The following is a 19,790-nucleotide window of genomic DNA, read 5'->3' as shown; positions in this document are numbered from 1 at the left end:
TCAACAAGTTATCCTCTTACCTTTATGTGAGCCCTGTGTGTGCAAGCAGGTACGTGTACACACACACACACACATACACCACACACATAAACAAACTTAGCAAGAATGCTTTTAAAGCCATAAGGGTGTGTCTTAGTTAGGGTTCCTATTGCTTTGATGAAACACCATGACCAAAAAGCAAACTGGAGAGGAGCGGGTTTATTTGATTTACACTGCCATATCACCGTGCGCATCAAAGGAAGCCAGGACGGGAACTCAAACAGGGCAGGAACCTGGAGGCAGGAGCTGATGCAGAGGCTCTGGAGGGGTGCTGATTACTGGCTTGCCCTGACTTGCACAACCTGTTTTCTTGTAGAACCCAGGACCACCAGCACAGAGATGAACACACCCGGAATGGGCTGGGCCCTCTCTATTAATCACGAATCATGAAAATACCTCACAGCCAGATCTTTTCCTCAATTGAGTTCCCTCCTTTTAGATATTTTTTTTTTTTTTGATTTTTCGAGACAGGGTTTCTCTGTAGCTTTGGTGCCCGTCCCAGAACTAGCTCTTGTAGACCAGGCTGGCCTCGAACTCACAGAGATCCGCCTGCCTCTGCCTCCCGAGTGTTGGGATTAAAGGCGTGTGCCACCACTGCCCAGCTTTTTTTAGATAATTCTAATTTGTGGGTCAAGTTGCCATAAAACCAGCTAACACAGGTTGCCAGGCGACCTGACTGCTTCCTAGTTACTATATTACTTATTCTTCCTCCCACAGTATAATCCACAACTATTTTCCATTTTCTATCAAACTTTCTTAAATGAACGTCCAGAGTAAGCCTTTCTTCCTCTTATAAAAAGCTCCCCCGGGGAAGCTGGGTGGTGGTGGTGCACACCTTTAATCCCAGCACTCAGGAGGTAGTCAGATCTCTGTGAGTTTGAGGCTAGCCTGATCTACAGCAAGTTCCAGAACAGCCAGGACAGCTAAGGCTACACAGAGAAACTCTGTCTTGAAAAACAAACAAACAAACAACAACAATACAGCTGCAGAAGGGCTGGAGAGGTGAGATGGCTCAGGGGTTAGGAGCTCACGCTGCCCTTCCGGAAGACTCAAGTTTGGGTCCCATCATCTACGTCAGGTGGTTCACAGCCGCCGCTAACTGCAGCTCCAGAGGACTGGACACCCTTTTCTGCCCTCTGAGGGCACCTGCACTCACATGCCTGAGCATACACATAGACACATAACTAAAAATAAGAATAAAACTGTTTAAAACTCATTAATTTCATGGGTATGGGTGTTTTGCCTGTGTGTATCTGCACCACAAGCAAGCATGGTACCCACAGAGGCCAGAAGAGGGCTCCAGTGCTCTTAAACTACTGAGCCCCCCACCCCCGTCCATGAAGGTTTAAAAAAAAAAAACAAAAACAAAAAAACCCTGCGTGTCAGGAACAGTTCTATTGAATAAATTAGTGTGCTTTTCTTTCCTTCGTCTGTCTTATGATAACTCTAGCCAATGAACAGAGAGGCTGGTTTCTGTCTCCCACAAACTGGACCCTGAGTCTTGAAAGTTTAGCCTCACAGCAGGTGAGGAGGAGCCCTGTGTGGACAGGCAGGGGTACAGCAGCTACAGGGTTGGTTCTGGATCTTTGGTACATAATTTCTCATTTCTGTTGTACCCAGCCACATTAGTGTCTGCGAATAAATAAATGACTAGTAAACCTTTCTGTGTTTGAGGAGTTCGTGGTACATTGGCGTCAGTGAGAGGTGCCATTAATGATTTTCCAAATCTTGTGCTTTCTATTGCTCCCACCAAGCCTATGAAGTGGGCATGGGGGTTATGGTCATATGGTAAGCAAACAGAAATAAATAAATAAACAAATAATAATTAAACTAATAAGTGAAAGTTTTGTGAGCCACGCTAGCATACTATTGAGCCCAAGATGGGGTTGTGAGAACACTATTACCTTACAGCAGGCTAATCAAAGTGGGGAGATGCAGCTAACAAATTCTAATATCCCCATTTGATGTTTGGAAGGTAAGAGAGTTGCTTGTTGAGGACACAAACAGGTAGGCAAGCACACACACACACATACACACACATGTGAGCATGCTAGAATACCAGCAGATGGGAATTGGGATTGTGGGCAGGGAGGGGCGCTCCTGCAGACAGCATTCGCGCTGTCTAACATCTTTGTCCTCTGGTGGCCCCTACTTCACCACACTTGCTTTCATAAAAGTTGGGGGAAATTATGGGGTTTATGGAGGAATGAACGTACAGCCAGGCCTCCCAGATAGACTGTCATACTGGTCAGGATCTGAGGGGCAGCTGTTGGGCCATCTAGAGCACAGCATTATGCCTTGAGGTTCTAGGAGCTTGCTGTCTTACAGACCTCTTTTCCCTGACACATGCATGCACGCATGCATGCGTGCGCGCGCGCACACACACACACACCTGTGCCTTGTTGTTCAGCTTCTGGCTTGGACTGATTACACTCTGGCCTGTCCTTATGCCCCAGTCTCCGCTGTCCTAACTCAGGCTTCCAGCCTTTGCCTTCTGTATTACCTGCTGTCCCTTCTCCCTCCCTTCCTTATATCAATGTGTTAGCATCTCAAGATCCCTGAGAGACAGACTTAGGGGTTCTTTGCCACTGGACAACCTGTGTGCTTGCTGCCCCTGGGTCAAGTGGGACCGTGTGGCTGAAGTTCTTCCTGGTACAGAGCAAAGAGACAAAATGAGTAGGTTCTCAGAGACAGACGTGGAAAGTCAGGGGAGCTAGGCTACCTAGGACAGACCTGTGAGCCGGGCAAGGACGGTTTGTTAGCTGAGCATTCAGACAGCCAGACTCACCTGCGATCCTCATTCCTCCACTTGGCATGGGCCTGCAGGAGGCGGAGCTTTGGCCCCTCCCCTCATCCTGAGTTCTGGTTCCCTGACCTTATAGCACCTGCTTCCAGACTTTGCTGCTTCTTTCCTTTCTGGGAGGTGCACTGCTCCTCATGATTCCCGGCCGAATCTGTAAATCCTTCAAGCTGAATCAAAACCTTCCCGAGAAACATGGGAATATATGTGACCTCCAAGGGGATGTCATGCCCACGTTTGTCTTCAGGAGAACGCAATAAACGTAACTATCAATTCCGGAAATGCTTGGACCTGGAGTTCAGACTACTTATCCTTGGCAAAACACAATCACACACACACACACACACACACACACACACTCACACACGCCCACGTGTGGAATAGAATGTCTGACACATTAAACTTGGTCGTGATAAATCGAAGCCCAAGTATCTCCTGGTTGTGCGGGATGCAGGGCTTCCCTCCATCGGGACTGGAGGTGGGAGGTGTGCACCTCCAGTGAGCCAGTTAGTGCAGGCTCCACACTAGGAGGTGTGGCACTGTCTCCTCCCAAATTTCCCAGCAGCCAGGCAGTCTAATCTTTACCCAAGCACAGCTTTTCCCATTTGTAAATCAATCTTCCTTTTCTTTCCCCTTCTCTCCTCTTCTCCCTTCCCAAACCTCCTTTTTCCTGTCTGTTTTCCAATGCTGAGAATGGATTGATTCCAAGTGGTGCAGCTGCCCTATCCCCAGCCAGCTTGCATTCCCACCTCCTTGCCACTGGAGGGTACAATCCCTGAATGGCCAGCCCTGCCTCCAAGTACAGGTTTCCATTTCATTGGAATACAGGCTCATAAGCTTGCTGAAGCTGGGTATGGTGACCCAAGCCTAGAATCCCTACACTTGTGAGGGGGAGGCAGGAAATTCAGGAGTTTAAAGCCAGCCAGGAGCCTGAGCTACATGAGACTTTGTCTCAAAACTTAATTAATTGATGCATAAAAATTGAAGTTTACAGAATAAAGGAATGAACTGCAGGTGGAGTTTTTCATTGGGACCACCAGTCAGCTCTTTATTAACCAATGATAGTAATACGTAGTCACAGTGTACAAAGATTGTTCCACAACATTTCCCCCTTTTGTCTAATTAAAAAGAAAGGTTTTAACTTTAACATAGTAAATATATATACAACAAAATAGTTATCAAGTATGAATTAAAGTTACAATAACCAATCCATTTGTATTTGGCAGAATTAGAGAAAACACTCTATTATCTCTCATATCTCTGTGAGCCTAAAGTTTTATACCTAATTTATTTGTTATCATAACTAAGGGAAACTTGAATTATTTATTCTTAACTCCATCAAAGACCCCAGAAGGGTATAATATTACCTAAAAACAGGGACATCTGGCTGCATGGACAGTTATCCAAAGTTCTTCTGTAATATTGCAGCAGCCATCTTTGACCTACAGGCCTACTATATCTAGATGTCAGACATTTCTGAGAAGCAGGGAATTTTGAAGGACTGTCCCACCTTGTCTTGGCCAAGTCTAGCAGTTCCTTTATTTTGCATCCTGTTGGTTCAGCTTGGACAGTAAACTGTCAGCAATTGAGTCAATGGCAGTTTCTTTGCCAGTGGTTAACTTTTGCCACAAAGAAAACAAACTTCATATGGAGTTTCTTCAATACCCATTATCCTCTCTGAAGTAAATTGGTGCTGCCAGGAGCAGACATGCCTCACTGTTAGGAAAAGTCTTATGTTATTAAAACATTTTTACCACCATATTCTGTAGGTCTTTGAAGTGTTTGAAGACCATCTGTCTATCTAAATATATTTGTTTAACCTTGAAAATATATCTAATCTGACTACAAGTTTGATTATTATAGAAGACAAATTACTAGCCTGTATTCCTTAATTATACGTTCCATTTTTAAATGAGTTTTATAGGCATAATACCACAAACAAGAATAGAAATATACATATAGTATAGTAGAAATAACTTTAAATTTGTATCAATAAACCAAAATTCATACCAATGTAAAATATTTTGAGATTAATAGTTCTTTTTTGATTAAAGTAGATTAAATCATTAACCCCTTTATCTCATCATTTTTGTTATATCCCCCTTTTTTCTTTTAGAAAGAAATATTCAACTTTAACTCATTTGTTTAGCTTTTTTTCTTGACTATGATCTATAACAACTTGTAACTAACCCCCTTTAAATGATGACAAACACCCACAACCAATCTTTTGGAAATCTGGGCATTGTTTTCGCTAGACAGCTTTCTGTTGTTTGGGGGCATTGGCATCTTTGGGGGACCCTGAGAAAATTTAGGATAATAGTTAAGTCTTGGCTGGAGTAGTCTGTGAGGCTGGACCATCTCAGCCAGCAGCCTTGAAGCTGTTCTGGGTGCAGAACTCTGAGGAAACTGCAACAGAGGTGTTCTGAGATGCTGGATCACCTGGTATCTGGTCCCCTTGCTCTGAAAATACATAAACTTTTAAGGTAACATACATATCTGCATTAATACAAGAATAGATTGTGTTGTACACAAGCCAGCCAAAGTGATTTTTAGTTTTATGTTTGAGCAGGTAAAATATATGTTACACGTTTTGTAGTTTTTCTAGGTTTATTTCTTTATGTCTGTATCCAGGATTTTCAGGATTTTCCCCAATCAAACCTGATCCATATCAACCTGGAATGAATCCTCAGCCTCTCATCATCTTTTAACTTCCATTTTGAAGTTGAGATATTTTTAAAACATAGGTTGGTTTAAACCAGCAGCCTCCATAATCCAATGTGTTTCAGCAGCTGTCAATTGTTTATCAGAGTCAAAAGTTTCAAAGACAGCACAATAACATACAGGAGCCAGACTCTCTGTGGATTTCCTATCTTGATGGGATGATTTTTTTAAAATTTTACTTTACTCCTTTTTTAAGGACTTCACTTTATTATTTTTAAATCTATGACTGTATGTATATCTTTTTTCTCTCCCAAGCCTGTGTATATTTTTAAACACATTGTAACCAATTTAGAGGGTTTTTTTCCCCATCTGTATCTGTCTTTACTGAGCATCTGTGTTGCTTTTTGATCACATGAGATGAATCTTACATTATGTCAACCACCAGCACTGCTCAATTTAGTGCATGGTGCTAGCGCATGGCAGTTGGTCTGACTCCATCCCACAGGCAATGGCCAGGAGATGCCTCTCTGCACCAAGGCCTGCATGAGCAACTGCCAGAACCTGCCATGTGACTTAGCTCATGGCATACTGGTGAGGCTTGCGTTGGTGGCTTAAGCACACATGCAGCGGCTGGGAGATGTATTTCTACAGAGACCAACAGGGGAGATATGAGATTAGGAAGCTGAGTTTGGCTCCATTTTAGTGTGTTTAGAACCTTTTAAAAAAAAAGCTTTCTTGTATGGATATAGGTGCCAGATGTTTGGATGCCATTTGTAAGTGAAGTTTTTCATCAGGACCACCGGCCAGTTCTTTATTAACCAATGAAAAATAATACATATTTACAGCGCATTGATATTGTTCCACAGCAATGAGCCCATTCTCTAGACCGTGTCTTGGGTCACACTCAGTCAGTGACTCCTATGAGGTTAAGGGATATGAACCAGATGGACGATCATTTTATTGGGTGCCCAATGAGGACTAAGGGAGATCATAGCCGTTTGCTTCACAGTGCTTAACAGGATAAAAATGTAATGTAATTTTTCACTCAGATATCTCCCCTAAGCCACTGCACCACCATAGGCTGGTAGGGCTAAGAGGACTTGGCCATAGCACTGAAGATCTTGGAGAGAAGATCTTGGAGAATTGCATAATTGCTAAACAGTTATGGACACTACTGACCAATTATGTTGTTCAGAAGGAGAAGAGAGGGAAGGAAATGATGAAAAGAAGTAGCTAGCTAACTTCTTCTAGTGCCTTCCAGATAATTGGATCTTAGGGATGTTATCCCAGAAGGATACAAAGTTTCTAAGCCGAAGACACATGCTTTCTGAGCTTTAAATGGCCTTGGGGACTAAAATACAGTCTCAAAGAACTAACTAGAATTTAAATTAACTTCTAAGGGTAATGTCCCAACTTTTGGAGGTTGTGCCCTGAGCACAAGAGGTAGGTAGAGGGGGGAGGTCCAGCCTGACCCTTAGGGCGTCACAAGTTCTGAGCTCTCACCTGAGTTCTTTCCCACTCTTTGAGAAAGCAGCTAGCTATTCTTGGTCAACATGTTCTCAAGAAAGGTAAGTGGAGACTTTGATCAAACAATTCCAAGCTTTCATTAGCAGAACAATAATTCAGATCAGCCTACAAAAGAGGGGCCCAAGGCAGTGTGGTATAGTTCTCACGGGATCACAGAGACCCATGCAGCTTCAGGAGTCCCTAAGACCAGAGCTGAGGGAAGGTTGGCCAGCCACCCCCACCCTGGCAAGCCATCCTCTGTCACTCACCTGAAACCACTGGGCATTTTGTAAAGTCCACAGTCCGATGGTACCAATGAGCTGGATTTCTGGGTTTGGTGCTGGTGATATTAAAGGAAATGTTTCCTTTACAAAACCTGGATTCCTAGGGGAGACATGAGGCCTGACCACGGGAGAACAGAAAACCTAGCTGGATACTGCCCTGCCTAGCCCAGCCCATATACTACACGGACAACATACTCCGTGACCCTGGGCTGTCTTCAAGCTTGGAGACTATTCACATTATCAACCTTGTGGTTGATTTGTGGATGATATGTTGCCTCTAAGAAATATTATATATTTTTAAAACCCTAGGAGAAAAAGATAGATTCTTGCTCATCCTCAGGCTGACATGCAGCCGTTCATGGACAGAGGAGGTTGATGTGTAGAAGAGGGATTCACTGCCTTGGAATGGGGTTCCAGACAGCAGGGCTAGACAGAGAAGCCCAATTCTGTTCACTGTCATTCTGACAGTGAAGCCTGGGTTCCAGGCTTATCGGGAGTGTAGGAAGGAAAATCCCCCAGCAACAGGTGAATAGGTTGCTAAGTGTGGTCAAGGCCTGCTGTGATCACTTCGGCAATATGATGTTTTATGTTGATAACAATGATATGGATGCCCGTGTGATTATTTAATTTCACAACTATTTCCCTACTAGAATCATCCCTTAGGGTCCAGGACCATGCCTTTTTCACCGCAATGTTCCTCCAACCTAGAAGTATGTCTAGCCCAAAGGAGATGTCCAGTAAGTTAACCCAGGCTGAGTTACGGTGGCCCTGACATGGTGACAGTCATTAAGTCTAAGCACAAACGGAGCAGTGTCTCAGATTCATAGTAAGGACTGAGGGAGGGACTGAGTTGCACTTCACCCTTGTATGGATGACTGTCTGGGAAGTTCACGACTGTTTTAGAGACAGTGGTAGTAAAATCAGATGCCTGAGGTCACACACAAGTTTTCATTGTTGTTTTGAGGGTTCTTTTGGTTTGGTTTGATTTTCTCCACTGGCCAAAACAAATCCCGGTGTCAAGAGGAATTTAAAACTCTGAGGTACCCATCAAGCATCTCTAGAGTGAGCAGAGCAAGCCGGGGCTCAGTGGATCAACAGGAGCGAAGCAGAGGCGCTGGTGTGAGCAAAGCAGAACACAAGATGAGAGAAAAGGTGGTCAGAGCTCTTGGGCCAAGGGCTGCCCTCCCAGTGCTCACAACCCAGTGGATATGTGTCTACAGGCTGCTAGGACTCAGCACTGTGGTACCAATGTGGCAGGGCTGCTTCTCAAAGAGGCATCAGTGTCAGAGCCGTCACCTCGACTGTCGCTGCCCCCACGATGGGTTTCTGCTGGCTTCTGTTTGTGTTCTCTACTTACAGACTTTACTCTCTTTCCCTCTCTCCCTCCTTCCCTCTATCTGTCTCTCTCTCCCTCCCTAGTGGTGTTATGCTCGTGTATTCACATGTGTGGACACGTGTGCATGTACACGTATATGTGGAGGACAGAGACTGACATCAGATGTCTTACTCATTCATTTACTGAGGCAGGTTCTCCCAAGGAACCTGTGACAGGTCCATTTGGCTAGCTTATATAGTGATATTTTATTTACGTTTTAATAAATAAAGCTTGCTTAAAGATCAGAAATGAAAGACCCTCGGGGAGGACCTTCCCTCAGGAGGAGACCCCTGAACCCAAGGAGCAGTCCGAGACCCCTGGCTGTAAATAGCAAGAGGTTTATTTGGTGTACACAGGTACCTGCGGGCCGCAAAGTCTTTCGGAGGACTTGCACGCCCCCAGGCTGGGCAGGGAGTCTTTTATATGGAAACGGGCAGGCGGAGCAGGCATATAGAAGCAAAGGCATGGATACAGGAATCCTATTGGTCAATTCGAATGAGGAGATGGGTCAATTTGGGGACAAGTTCCTCGGGAACACGTACATCTGATAATAATAGCTGACTTGGCCCTATCTAGGGCACATGTGGTTTTTCCCAGGACTGTTCGTTCCCCTCCTAGGCCTGGTGTCTGACCATAGATATCCTGTTTGACTGCCTAGGAGTGCTGACTTTACCTTGAACTTACATCTATTTGTGTGAAAGCTTTGCAAAATGACATTACAGCAGCTAATCTGGGGTCTTTCAGAAAGGCAAAGCGAAGTCACTAGAGGTCAGGCAGTGATGGCACACACCTTGAATCCCAGGATTTGGGAGACAGAGGGAGATGGATCTCTGTGAGTTTAAGGCTACCCTGGGCTACACAAGATCAATGCAGAAACAAATTCAGGTGCCGGGCAGTGGTGGCACACGCCTTTAATCCCAGCACTGAGGAGGCAGAGGCAGGCGGATCTCTGTGAGTTCGAGGCCAGCCTGGAATAGAAGAGCTAGTTCCAGGACAGGAACCAAAAGCTACGGAGAAACCCTGTCTCGAAAATCAAAAAAAGAAAGAAAGAAAAAAGAAACAAATTCAGGTGCAGGTGCCCCACACCTTTAACCCCTGCACTAGGGAGTCATATGCCTTTCATCCCAGCCCTAGAGGGAACATAAAATGAGAGGAGAGAGAGGCTTAGTCTGCTTAGTCTGCACTTGCCCAGCTGACATCTCTAATGACTTGGCTGCTTTGTTTTTCTGGTTTTCAGGTTGAACCCCAATATCTGACTCTGGGTTTTTCTTATTTGTGCTACAAGCTTCTCTAGTCTATCTGCCACAGGGAGTCCTGGTCTATGCCTCCTGGGCACTGAGATTACATGTGGACCATTATGATTATCCGGTTTTCTATTAAGGTTCTGGGTATCAGAACGCAGGTATTCATGGTTGCTCAGCAAGAACCTCATCCACCTCACAACTTTTTTCTTTTAAAATGTGTGGCAGCAGTTGTATAGAAAAGCTATTCGCAGGGATGATCTCAGACTAGAGTGATGCTATCTTCCTTCAGAGAGGTCTGGATCTGCCTCTGTTGTGGATTTGAGAGCACTAAAGGCCTGGGACCTCCTCCTCAGTCCGGTCCTAAGCCTGAGAGGCTATGAAGGTGGGAACAGCACTCACAAATGCCTGCCCTGTGGTGCTGCCCTGGGGTTCCATCACAAGGGGACAACGTTTGCATTGGATGGGTGCCCTGGACACCGGCCCTTGTGCTTTGAAGCCCGTTCTTTCTCTCCATGAGACTGCCAGTGAGGTTGAGTGCTAAGGTTTCTTGGTGACCTCCAGAGGTGCAAAAGCCTCAAGAGCTTGGACCCTCATTTGCCCCATAATCTTGCCTGTATAACCTCTCTTATTTTCTCTCCAATGCTTTAGAGCATCATGTTATACATTTTGCCACTTTCTGAGTTGTGTTCTGCAGGAAGGATAGTGCAACTTAACTTGTTACTAAGTTAGGAAGTTAAATATCTACCCCCCTTTATTTCCTAAGTGAATAACTCCACAGAGATGCCAGGGCTGTCAGGATGTCTTCAGCTGCTTGGCAGAGTGAGGCTTTTGCTCGGTTGCCCAGGAGCATTTGGAGTAAGAGAACGTTGATGCTGATTTCTGAGTTCCTGCAGGTTTCAGAACTGACGTACCATGGACAGATCCAATGAGACCTCCCCTGTGACCACCTTCATTCTCCTGGGCCTCTCCGCCCACCCAAAGCTGGAGAAAACCTTCTTCCTGCTCATCCTGCTGATGTACCTGGTGATCCTGTTGGGCAACGGGGTCCTCATCCTGGTGACCATCCTCGATGCCCACCTGCACACACCCATGTACTTCTTCCTGGGGAACCTCTCCTTCCTGGACATCTGCTACACCACCTCCTCGGTCCCCCTCATTCTCGACAGCTTCCTGACCCCCAGGAAGAGCATCTCCTTCTCAGCCTGTGCCTTGCAGATGTTTCTCTCCTTTGCCATGGGAGCCACGGAGTGCGTGCTCCTGAGTATGATGGCGTTTGATCGTTATGTGGCCATCTGCAACCCCCTTAGGTACCCAGTGATCATGAACAAGGCTGCCTATGTGCCCATGGCTGCTGGCTCCTGGGCAGGTGGTATCACCAACTCTATAGTACAGACGTCTTTGGCAATGCGCCTGCCTTTCTGTGGGGACAATGTCATCAATCACTTCACCTGTGAGATCCTGGCTGTCCTGAAACTGGCCTGTGCCGACATCACCATCAATGTCATCAGCATGGTTGTAGCCAACATGATCTTCTTGGCAATCCCAGTGCTCTTCATTTTTGTCTCCTACGTCTTCATCCTTGTGACCATCCTGAGGATCCCCTCCGCTGAGGGCAGGAGGAAGGCCTTCTCCACCTGCTCTGCCCACCTCACTGTGGTCATCATCTTCTATGGGACCATCCTCTTCATGTACGGGAAGCCCAAGTCCAAGGACCCCCTGGGGGCAGACAAGCAAGACCTTGCAGACAAGCTCATCTCCCTCTTCTATGGGGTGGTGACCCCCATGCTGAACCCCATCATCTACAGCCTGAGGAACAAGGACGTGAGGGCTGCTGTGAGGAACCTGGTGACTCAGAAGCCCATAACTGAGTGACTGTCACTGAATCCAGGCTGCCAGAATGAAGGACTTCCGAAGTCCTCACTGTGCTTACAAAAAGAGTGATTCAGTGTAGAGCAGTGACTTCCCCAAGGTCCAGCCAGGACCCCAGGACTGACACTGAAAATGAACCTGCTTTTTTGTCAGTGTTCCATAAACAGTAGAAGCTTCTATTTAATAGGCTGGAAGGAAAAGCTTTCACATCGCTGGAGATGCTGGCTGGCTGGTGGCTTCGTGCTCAACCTCATTGTCATTCCAGCTCAACTCTTTCAAGACCACAAGCTGCTGTGCATCTCTGGAAAGACATTGACATAAACCATTAGGAAACAGATGCAGAACCTGGTTCTTGCTGTCCTCCACTTGCGATGCAAGGAACTGCTACTGTGGTGTGTGCCTTGGAATTATCCATGTGTTTTGGTTTTGTTCAGTGTTTGTGTTTGACATGAAAAGGACCAGTGAGATGGCTCAGTGGGTAGAGGTGCTTGTGTGTAAGCCTGAGGGCCTGAACTTGGGTCCTGGACACACACACACACAAAACACACACACATATATAGTAAGTAAATAATTTTATAAAAGATAAGCTTGCAAAATATCACACATGCTACCACAGTGACCAATGGCACCATTCTGGAAATACTTCTTAGCACTAGGAAAAGGAGTCTGTCCCTCAGTGATGGGACTTGTCTGTGAGGAAATACTTATATACATAAGTACAATATATATATATATATATATATATATATGTATGTATGTATGTATATCACACATATAAAGTAGGGGGAAGAAAATGGCTATAATAATCCTCAGATCAGCTAACATTCTCCCCACTGGCTCCAGCACAGGAGTGGTGGACTGTGGTTTGCAGGTTTGGACACATGCATGGTCAGTGGCCGTCTCAAGAGCAGTAAAAGTTGGGTATCACAACAACCAGGGCATCTTTGATAGGTAAAAAGAGGGGACTCTCCTCAAACTCACTTAAAAAATACTGTAGCTTTATTCAAAGTCAGGCCAGACTCCAGCCTGCTCAGTCAGCCACAGCTCCTTGCTTCTGACACAATCTCACTCTTCCACACCAATCTTATTATCAGGTTGGATCTTTGTGCCTCTTGTCATCTGTGGGGTTTCTGTTTCCAGACTCACTCACGGGATAAAAACCTTTGGTTCCCACAGCCAGAGAACAAATGTCTGTGGTTCAAGGATTTGCCATTGGGGTGTTTTTCTGTATGCTGTGAATTCATGTTGCTCTCATTGGTTGATAAATAAATCTGCTTTGGCCTATGGCAAGGCAGGATAGAGCCAGGCAAGAAATCCCAGAAGAGATACAGGAGAATAAGGATGAAGTCTGGGAGAAACCAGTCAGCCCCTAAAGAAACAAGACATGTAGAAAATGAGGTAGCAAGCCAGGAACCACGTGGCAAAGCATAGATAAGAAATGTGGGTTAATTTAAATGTAAGAGCTAGCTAATAATAAGCCTGAGTCACCAGCCAAGCATTTATAAATAATATTAAGTCTCTGAGAGGTTATTTGAGAGCTGGCAGGCCAGAGTGGAACCTCTGATTACAGGGATTGGTCTGATGGTACTCATTCAAGTCCCAAACCAAACATAGCAGCAGACGAGAACCTGACTGCCTGGCAGGGCTAACCTTTGATGCTGAAGATGGGGCCAGTCTCACAGGAACCCTCTGGATACTGACATAAGGGTAAACTTGAAGCTGGGGACCACAGTGAAGAGGTCAAGGGACTTGAGAGGGCAGTGGAAGATCCCACAAAAGGTCTAGTTTAGGAAGTTCTGAGTAACTCTTCCTGTTGTATGGAAATCGCAGGAAAGACAGACAGCTCCTGACTGATATTCTGATATTGAAGACTCCTATCAGCCTGCTCACAGGAATTCCATTAAAGAAAAGAAATGAATGGATTTTTTGGTGCAGGTTTTTTTTTTTCCTGACTCTTGCCATACCGCCATGGATGTCCTGAAACTCACTACGTAAACCAGGCTGGCTTTGTTTCTTTTCCATTTCCCTTTGCTACGTTCCCCCCAATCTGTTTTTATTTTAGGGGTCTCAAATGTGTTTGGGAGTTTTCTTAGTCCTTTACTGGGTGAGTTGTGGCAAATAAGCAAACAGAGCCACAAATAAGAACCAAGGAAACAGATGGATAGAGAGAAAGTAAAGGAACACACATGGCAGAAAAGCAGGAAGGGAAGTGAGGGGAGAAAGAACCAGATGGAGAAGGGAGGTGCCCGAGAGGAGCATCAGGTAGGGGAGGGGGACGAACAAGAACAGAGAACAATGACACAAATACAGGATGGAAGACACCATGACAAAACCCATCACCTTGTATGCTAACCTAAAAAATTAACTTGAAAAGTAGGTGTGGTGGCACACACCGATAATCCCAGTACTCGAGAGGTAGAGGCAGGAGGATCAAGAATTTAAGGCCACTGCCAGCTACAAAGCAAGTCAGAGATCTTGTCTCAGAAAACCAAAATGAACAAAACCTACAACGAAACAAGTGAAGGCAGGAAGAACAGCTCGTGTCTGTAATCCAAGCTCTGAAAGGACTGAGGCGAGGGGATTACTAGGAATGTGAGGCCAGCCTGGTCTAGACAGTAGGTGATAGGCTATCCTGGGCTACAGTGTGAGATCCTGCCTCCCAAAAGAAAGAAAGGGGAAGAGAAGGGATCCAAAGCCATGAGCTCAGTAAATCTCTGTAAAAAGCACTCAGCCTCGTGTAGTTCGTTATAGCAATGGGAAATTGACTCAGACACCTGGTGTGGATCCAGGCCCGGGGAGTGGGACTGTGTGAAAGTCATCTTCCAGTAGACAGTCCCTAAAGCATCCCTGACCTAAGTTGCCTGCCCAGTTCCTCCTCCCCTGGATTTACCACAGGTATTCTATGTCATGTGCAGGAGACAGCAATTGTATCTAAGTACAAATTTATTTTTAATTTTTTCTAATTCATTACTATTATTGTTTGTGTGTATTCATGCCATGACATCTGTGGAGGTCAAAGGACATCTCTGTGGAATTGGTTTTCTCCCTCCATCTTTATGTGGGCTCTGGGCTTAGGCTTTCTTGGAACGCACCTTTACCCACCCTTGCTGGTTCCCGAGAACACACTTTTGTGTGCAACGTCATGGGCACTTGATTTCATGTCAGCAGCTGCTCCCCAGCTGTCTGCTGTGCCCGATCCAGCAGGGCTACGGAAGTGAGGCCTAGGAAGGCAGCCCCCCCTTTCCTTCTTCCAATCCACGCCTCCTAGAGTAGTCCCCAGGAGCACAGTCGGGAGTCCTGACTCCGGAGAGAACAGTCCTCTCTTCTTCTCCTCAAATACGCTTCATAAAACCCTCTAATGTGTTGGGTTTACTTACTCCTTTGTTTTCCTTGGAGATCTATTCAGAAACGTTGTTGCGCTGTATGGTCACTCTGTTTTTAATCCGAGACTGTCAGCATTCTACGTGGACAGAAGAGCCTCTGCTGCCATTTAGATTTGGACACAGTCGCTCCTGGGATGCAGCTGCTGGACAACACAGACATATCTTTTCAGATGTCTGAGATTAGATCTGGAGATTTGCTCACAGAAGTTAGGCTCAGGGACCAGCAAGATGACTCCCCTCTCCACCCTGGCAGCCTGAGCACAGGGTTAACTTCTGCACAGTCTTAACTTCTCCAGGCAGCTTGAGACTTACAACTCACATGACCTTCAAGTTCATCCACATTGCCCAAATGACAGTGTGTCCTCCTTTTTAATGGCTGAGTGGTATTCCACTGGGTGTATACACCATCTTTTCTTCAACCATTCATCTTGGCTATGGTGGATAAAGTTACAATGAGGAGGAAGTACTGGTTTTGTGTTCTTCAGATCTCCTCAGAAGCATCACTGTGCTGCCTGGCTATTCTCTTTTTAACCCGAGGAACTGTCACAAGTTTTGCTCAATGACAATTCTAATTTAGCATTCCTCCCAACAGCTACCAATGGGATAGAAAGGAGAATTGTAACTGTCTGCTTCACTTCTGTCTTAGTTAGGGTTTCTGTTGCTGTGACGGGACTCCATAACCATGGCAACTCATTTAAAGGAAAAAACATTTAATTGGGGTGGCTTACAGTTTAGAGGTTTAGTCCATTATCGTCATGGCCAGACATGGAGAAGGAGCTGAGAGTCCTACATCTTGTTCAGGCAAAAGGAAGTGAACTGTGTCACTGAGCACAGCTTGAGCATAGGAAACCTCATAATCCCACCTACACAGTGATTCACTTCCTCCAACAAGGTCACGCCTACTCCAACAAGGCCACACCTCTTAATAGTGCACTCTCTATGGGGGCCACCACCCCACCTCCCCGAAATATTTTTAAATTCTTATAGTCTAAGCGTATATTTTTCAGGTTTCAGCAGCCTCAGCTCCAATGAGACTATATAATCCAAATGTACTCGTTTAATCAAGAAAGGAGAGACAGAGAGAGAGAGAGAGAGAGAGAGAGAGAGAGAGAGAGAGAGATCTTGTTTAAGTGACTGTTTCTAGAGACGAAAGAGGAAAACAAAACAGACTGAGGGGGAAGTTGTCTAGCAGTAGGAGCCTCAGCCAGGGAGAGCCATTGACTCAGGCCATCGGGATGCCCAGGGATGCCTTGGGAACCAGAGCTGGTCCCGCATGTTCCCCATTAAGGCTTATGTTTGGCTCCCTTAGAGGCTAAGTCCAGGGCGGCGCGTGCTGAGCAGCCCATTAGCGGTCCAAATTGAGTGTACATCACTGCTTCCAGCTCTCCCGAGGAAATGAGAGAGCTCTTCAAAGAGCAACTGGGATCTGGCAGAGGTAGCCAGGCTGCCTGCCCGTGTAAGGAACTCTCAGCCAGACAGCTGCCCTCCCGGTCTGTCCAACAGTGTTTCTACCCTGAGCTCTTGACAGTCTCGTCTCTAGGGGCCTCAATTTCTTTGTAAAATGAAGAGTGGGCGGCTATCCCTCTCACTCACAATGCACGGGGGAAATAAGGAGACTATCGGCACGGGAAGAATGACGAGGACGACCTGGCACTCTTTGATTAGGGTTTCCTGTGCAACCTCCGCCATTCATTTCCCAGAAGTTCAAGGGTACATTAACACCAATTCCCTGATGATTACAAAGAGCCCTGAGTGCCTGATGGCTCTAGCTAAGGGTTGCCTGCTGCAAACCTGCCATCTGGTGGGCAGTTTGAAAGTTGCGGGCCGGGAATCACGCAAGTTCCTTTTATCTGCATCTCAAATTCTGAAGACCTTGTGAAAATGCATATTGGTCTCAGCGGCTCTGGAGTGGGTGGGTCCAAGATTCTACACCTCCAGTAAGTGTCCGTTCCGGTTGGTGCCCATCCTGCTCACCTGCAGCACTCAGAAGGTGGTGGAGAGAGGCAGGGAAGACACTTCTAGGTGGAAGCTGTGTTGTTTGGGGCCTCCTGGGGTCCTTTACTTACATTTGGAAAGATCCAACGTCTTTCTGCACTCACCAGGACTGCACTGGTCCACACTGCCACACAATACCTCTCTCACCAGGCTGGTTTACATTTCTCAAATCGTGTTTCCAATAGCTTCCCCTGCTCAGTAAATGAATGGGTTGTGTTCATTCTTGCAGGTGGGCAGTTCCTGCCTCAAATAAAGCATTTATGGGGAGACACCAGGAGTTTGGATCCATGGCATGGTCACTTCCTATGAATATCTTCAGACTAATATTCACATTTTCTTAGGAAAGTCTGACTCCTGGAAAGGTCCAAGGGCTTGGGAAGACAGGGGGATGGCTCAGTGCGTGTATTAAGACACTAACACGCTACCATAGGCTTTCTGGGAGTGAAAGACTGTTTTATCATTGATGTCTGTGCTGTTTGTATTTGTTTTGGTTTGGTTTATGGGTTTTTGAGACAGGGTCTCATGTGGCTCTAAGCTGCCTTCACTATGTAGCTGAGGCTGGTCTTGAACTACTGAGTCCCCTAATACCACCTCACAAATGTCAGTCCACGAGCCAGTCCTGAGCCATTACCCTGTACTGCTTTGCATTGTATGAATCATAAAAGTTCTATTATATTCTTGTGATCCCCCTACTCCTGCTTCTTACTCCTGGCTCTGGCTTGGTGTTTCCTCGTCCCTCCCCACACTGCTGGCAGTGTGCAGTATGGTGTTCTCCTCTTGGGAAATTAATAAAAAGCATCTGTCAATGGCCTTGGCATCCTTGTGTCATCACCAAGGTGCTGCCGTAAATTAAAATACCCAGTTTTGCTGACATGAGTGCTCACTCAACAGAAATGACCATGTGTGTTCTCACACATTCTCATGAACAAAGGCTCAGAGAATCGTCAGTCATAATGGCCGCAGCTAAAAATAACAAATGTCCATAGGTGTGTCCAAAGAAACTAGGCATGGTTGTGCACTCTGTACTGGACTAGTGTGAGATTCCTTCTCAAAAAACAAAACAAACAAACAAACAAAAAAAAAAACTGGAGACTGGTGAGATGGCCCAGTGGGCAAAGACACTTGATGCCAAGCCTGACGACCTGAATTCAATCCCTGAAACCTGCATGGAAGAAAGGGAGAAACAACTCATACAAGTTATTGTTACACTTCCATAGGAGTTCCTCATTACACACACACAGAGAGAGAGAGAGAGAGAGAGAGAGAGAGAGAGAGAGAGGGAGAGGGAGAGGGAGAGGGAGAGGGAGAGGGAGAGGGAGAGGGAGAGGGAGAGGGAGAGAGAGAGAGAGAGAGAGAGAGAGAGAGAGAGAGAGAGAGAGAGAGAGAGAATTTTTAAGGTTGGAATACCCATGCAGAAGAATGCTGTTTAGCAAAGCAACTGACTGTTGTCAGAGGTTTTCTTTCCTACCTGGTTCCTGTAACCATTAAGTCCCAAAGAAATCACATAGAGGTCTACATTAGTTATAAACTGATTGGTCCATTAGCTCAGGCTTCTTATTAACTCTTATAACTTATATTAGCCCATTATTCTTGTCTATGTTAGCCACATGGCTCTGTACCTTTTTCAGTGAGGCAGTTACATCTTGCTTGCTCTGTGGCTGGGCCAGGACTGCTCCTCTAGGACTTCCTTCTTCCCAGAATTCTGTTCTCATTGACCCGCCTCTGCTTCCTGTCTGGTTGTCCCACCTATACTTCCTGCCTGGCTACTGGCCAATCAGTGTTTATTTAAAACATAATTGACAGAATACAGACCATTATCCCACACCAGTGATTCTTGTTATTAAAAAAAAAAAAGAGGGGTGGGGAAGCGATGTGGGAAAATTATCTGTATTCTGTCAATTATATTTTAAATAAACGCTGACTGGTCAGTAGCCAGGAAGGAAGTATAGGCAGGACAACCAGGCAGGAAGTAGAGGCAGGGTGACAAGAACAGGAGAATTCTGGGAAGAGGAAAGCTTGGTCCACAGTCCTGGCCCTGCCACAGAAGAAGCAAGACATGACTGCCTCACTGAATAAGGTACCTAGCCAAGTGGTTAACACAGCCAAGAATAATGGGTTAATATAAGTTATAAGAGTTAATAAGAAGCCTAAGCTAATGGGAAAATCAGTTTATAGTTAATGTAGAAAGAGCGTATTTGGCTTATGCTTCCCCATCACTATTCATCATGGACAGAAGTGTGAACAGGAACCCAAACAGGGCAGGAACCTGGAGGCAAAAGCTGATGCAGAGGCCACAAGGAATGCTGCTTACTGGCTTGTTCCTCATGGTTTGCTCAGCTTGCTTGCTTTTTTTGTTTTGTTTTTGTTTTTTCTTTTTTGGTTTTTTTTGAGATAGGGTTTCTCTGTAGCTTTGGAGCCTATCCTGGAACTAGCTCTTGTAGACCAGGCTGGCCTTGAACTCACAGATATCTACCTGCCTCTGCCTCCAGAGTGCAGGGATTAAGGGCGTGTGCCACCACCACCCAGCTTCAGCTTGCTTTCTTATAGAAAACAGGATGACCAACCCCAGTCAGCACCACCCATTTTGGTCTGGGCCCTCTGGCATCAATCACTAACTAAGTCAGAGTTTATGGA

General features: G+C 45.8%; 1 protein-coding gene across 1 annotated transcript; it reads left to right on the top strand.

The window, feature by feature from the left end:
* Window positions 1-10,821: 10,821 nt before the first annotated feature.
* LOC130887955 (olfactory receptor 13C7-like) lies at window positions 10,822-11,781 on the top strand. The gene has a single exon (XM_057790702.1). It carries the CDS (start codon window positions 10,822-10,824, stop codon window positions 11,779-11,781), a length of 960 nt encoding a protein of 319 aa, XP_057646685.1.
* Window positions 11,782-19,790: the final 8,009 nt, after the last annotated feature.

The sequence above is a fragment of the Chionomys nivalis genome, chromosome 16, assembly GCF_950005125.1.
Source record: "Chionomys nivalis chromosome 16, mChiNiv1.1, whole genome shotgun sequence".
NCBI classification, from domain to species: Eukaryota; Metazoa; Chordata; class Mammalia; order Rodentia; family Cricetidae; genus Chionomys; species Chionomys nivalis.
The sequence above is the reverse complement of the archived record's forward strand: the minus strand, read 5'-3'. Positions and strand labels throughout refer to the sequence as shown.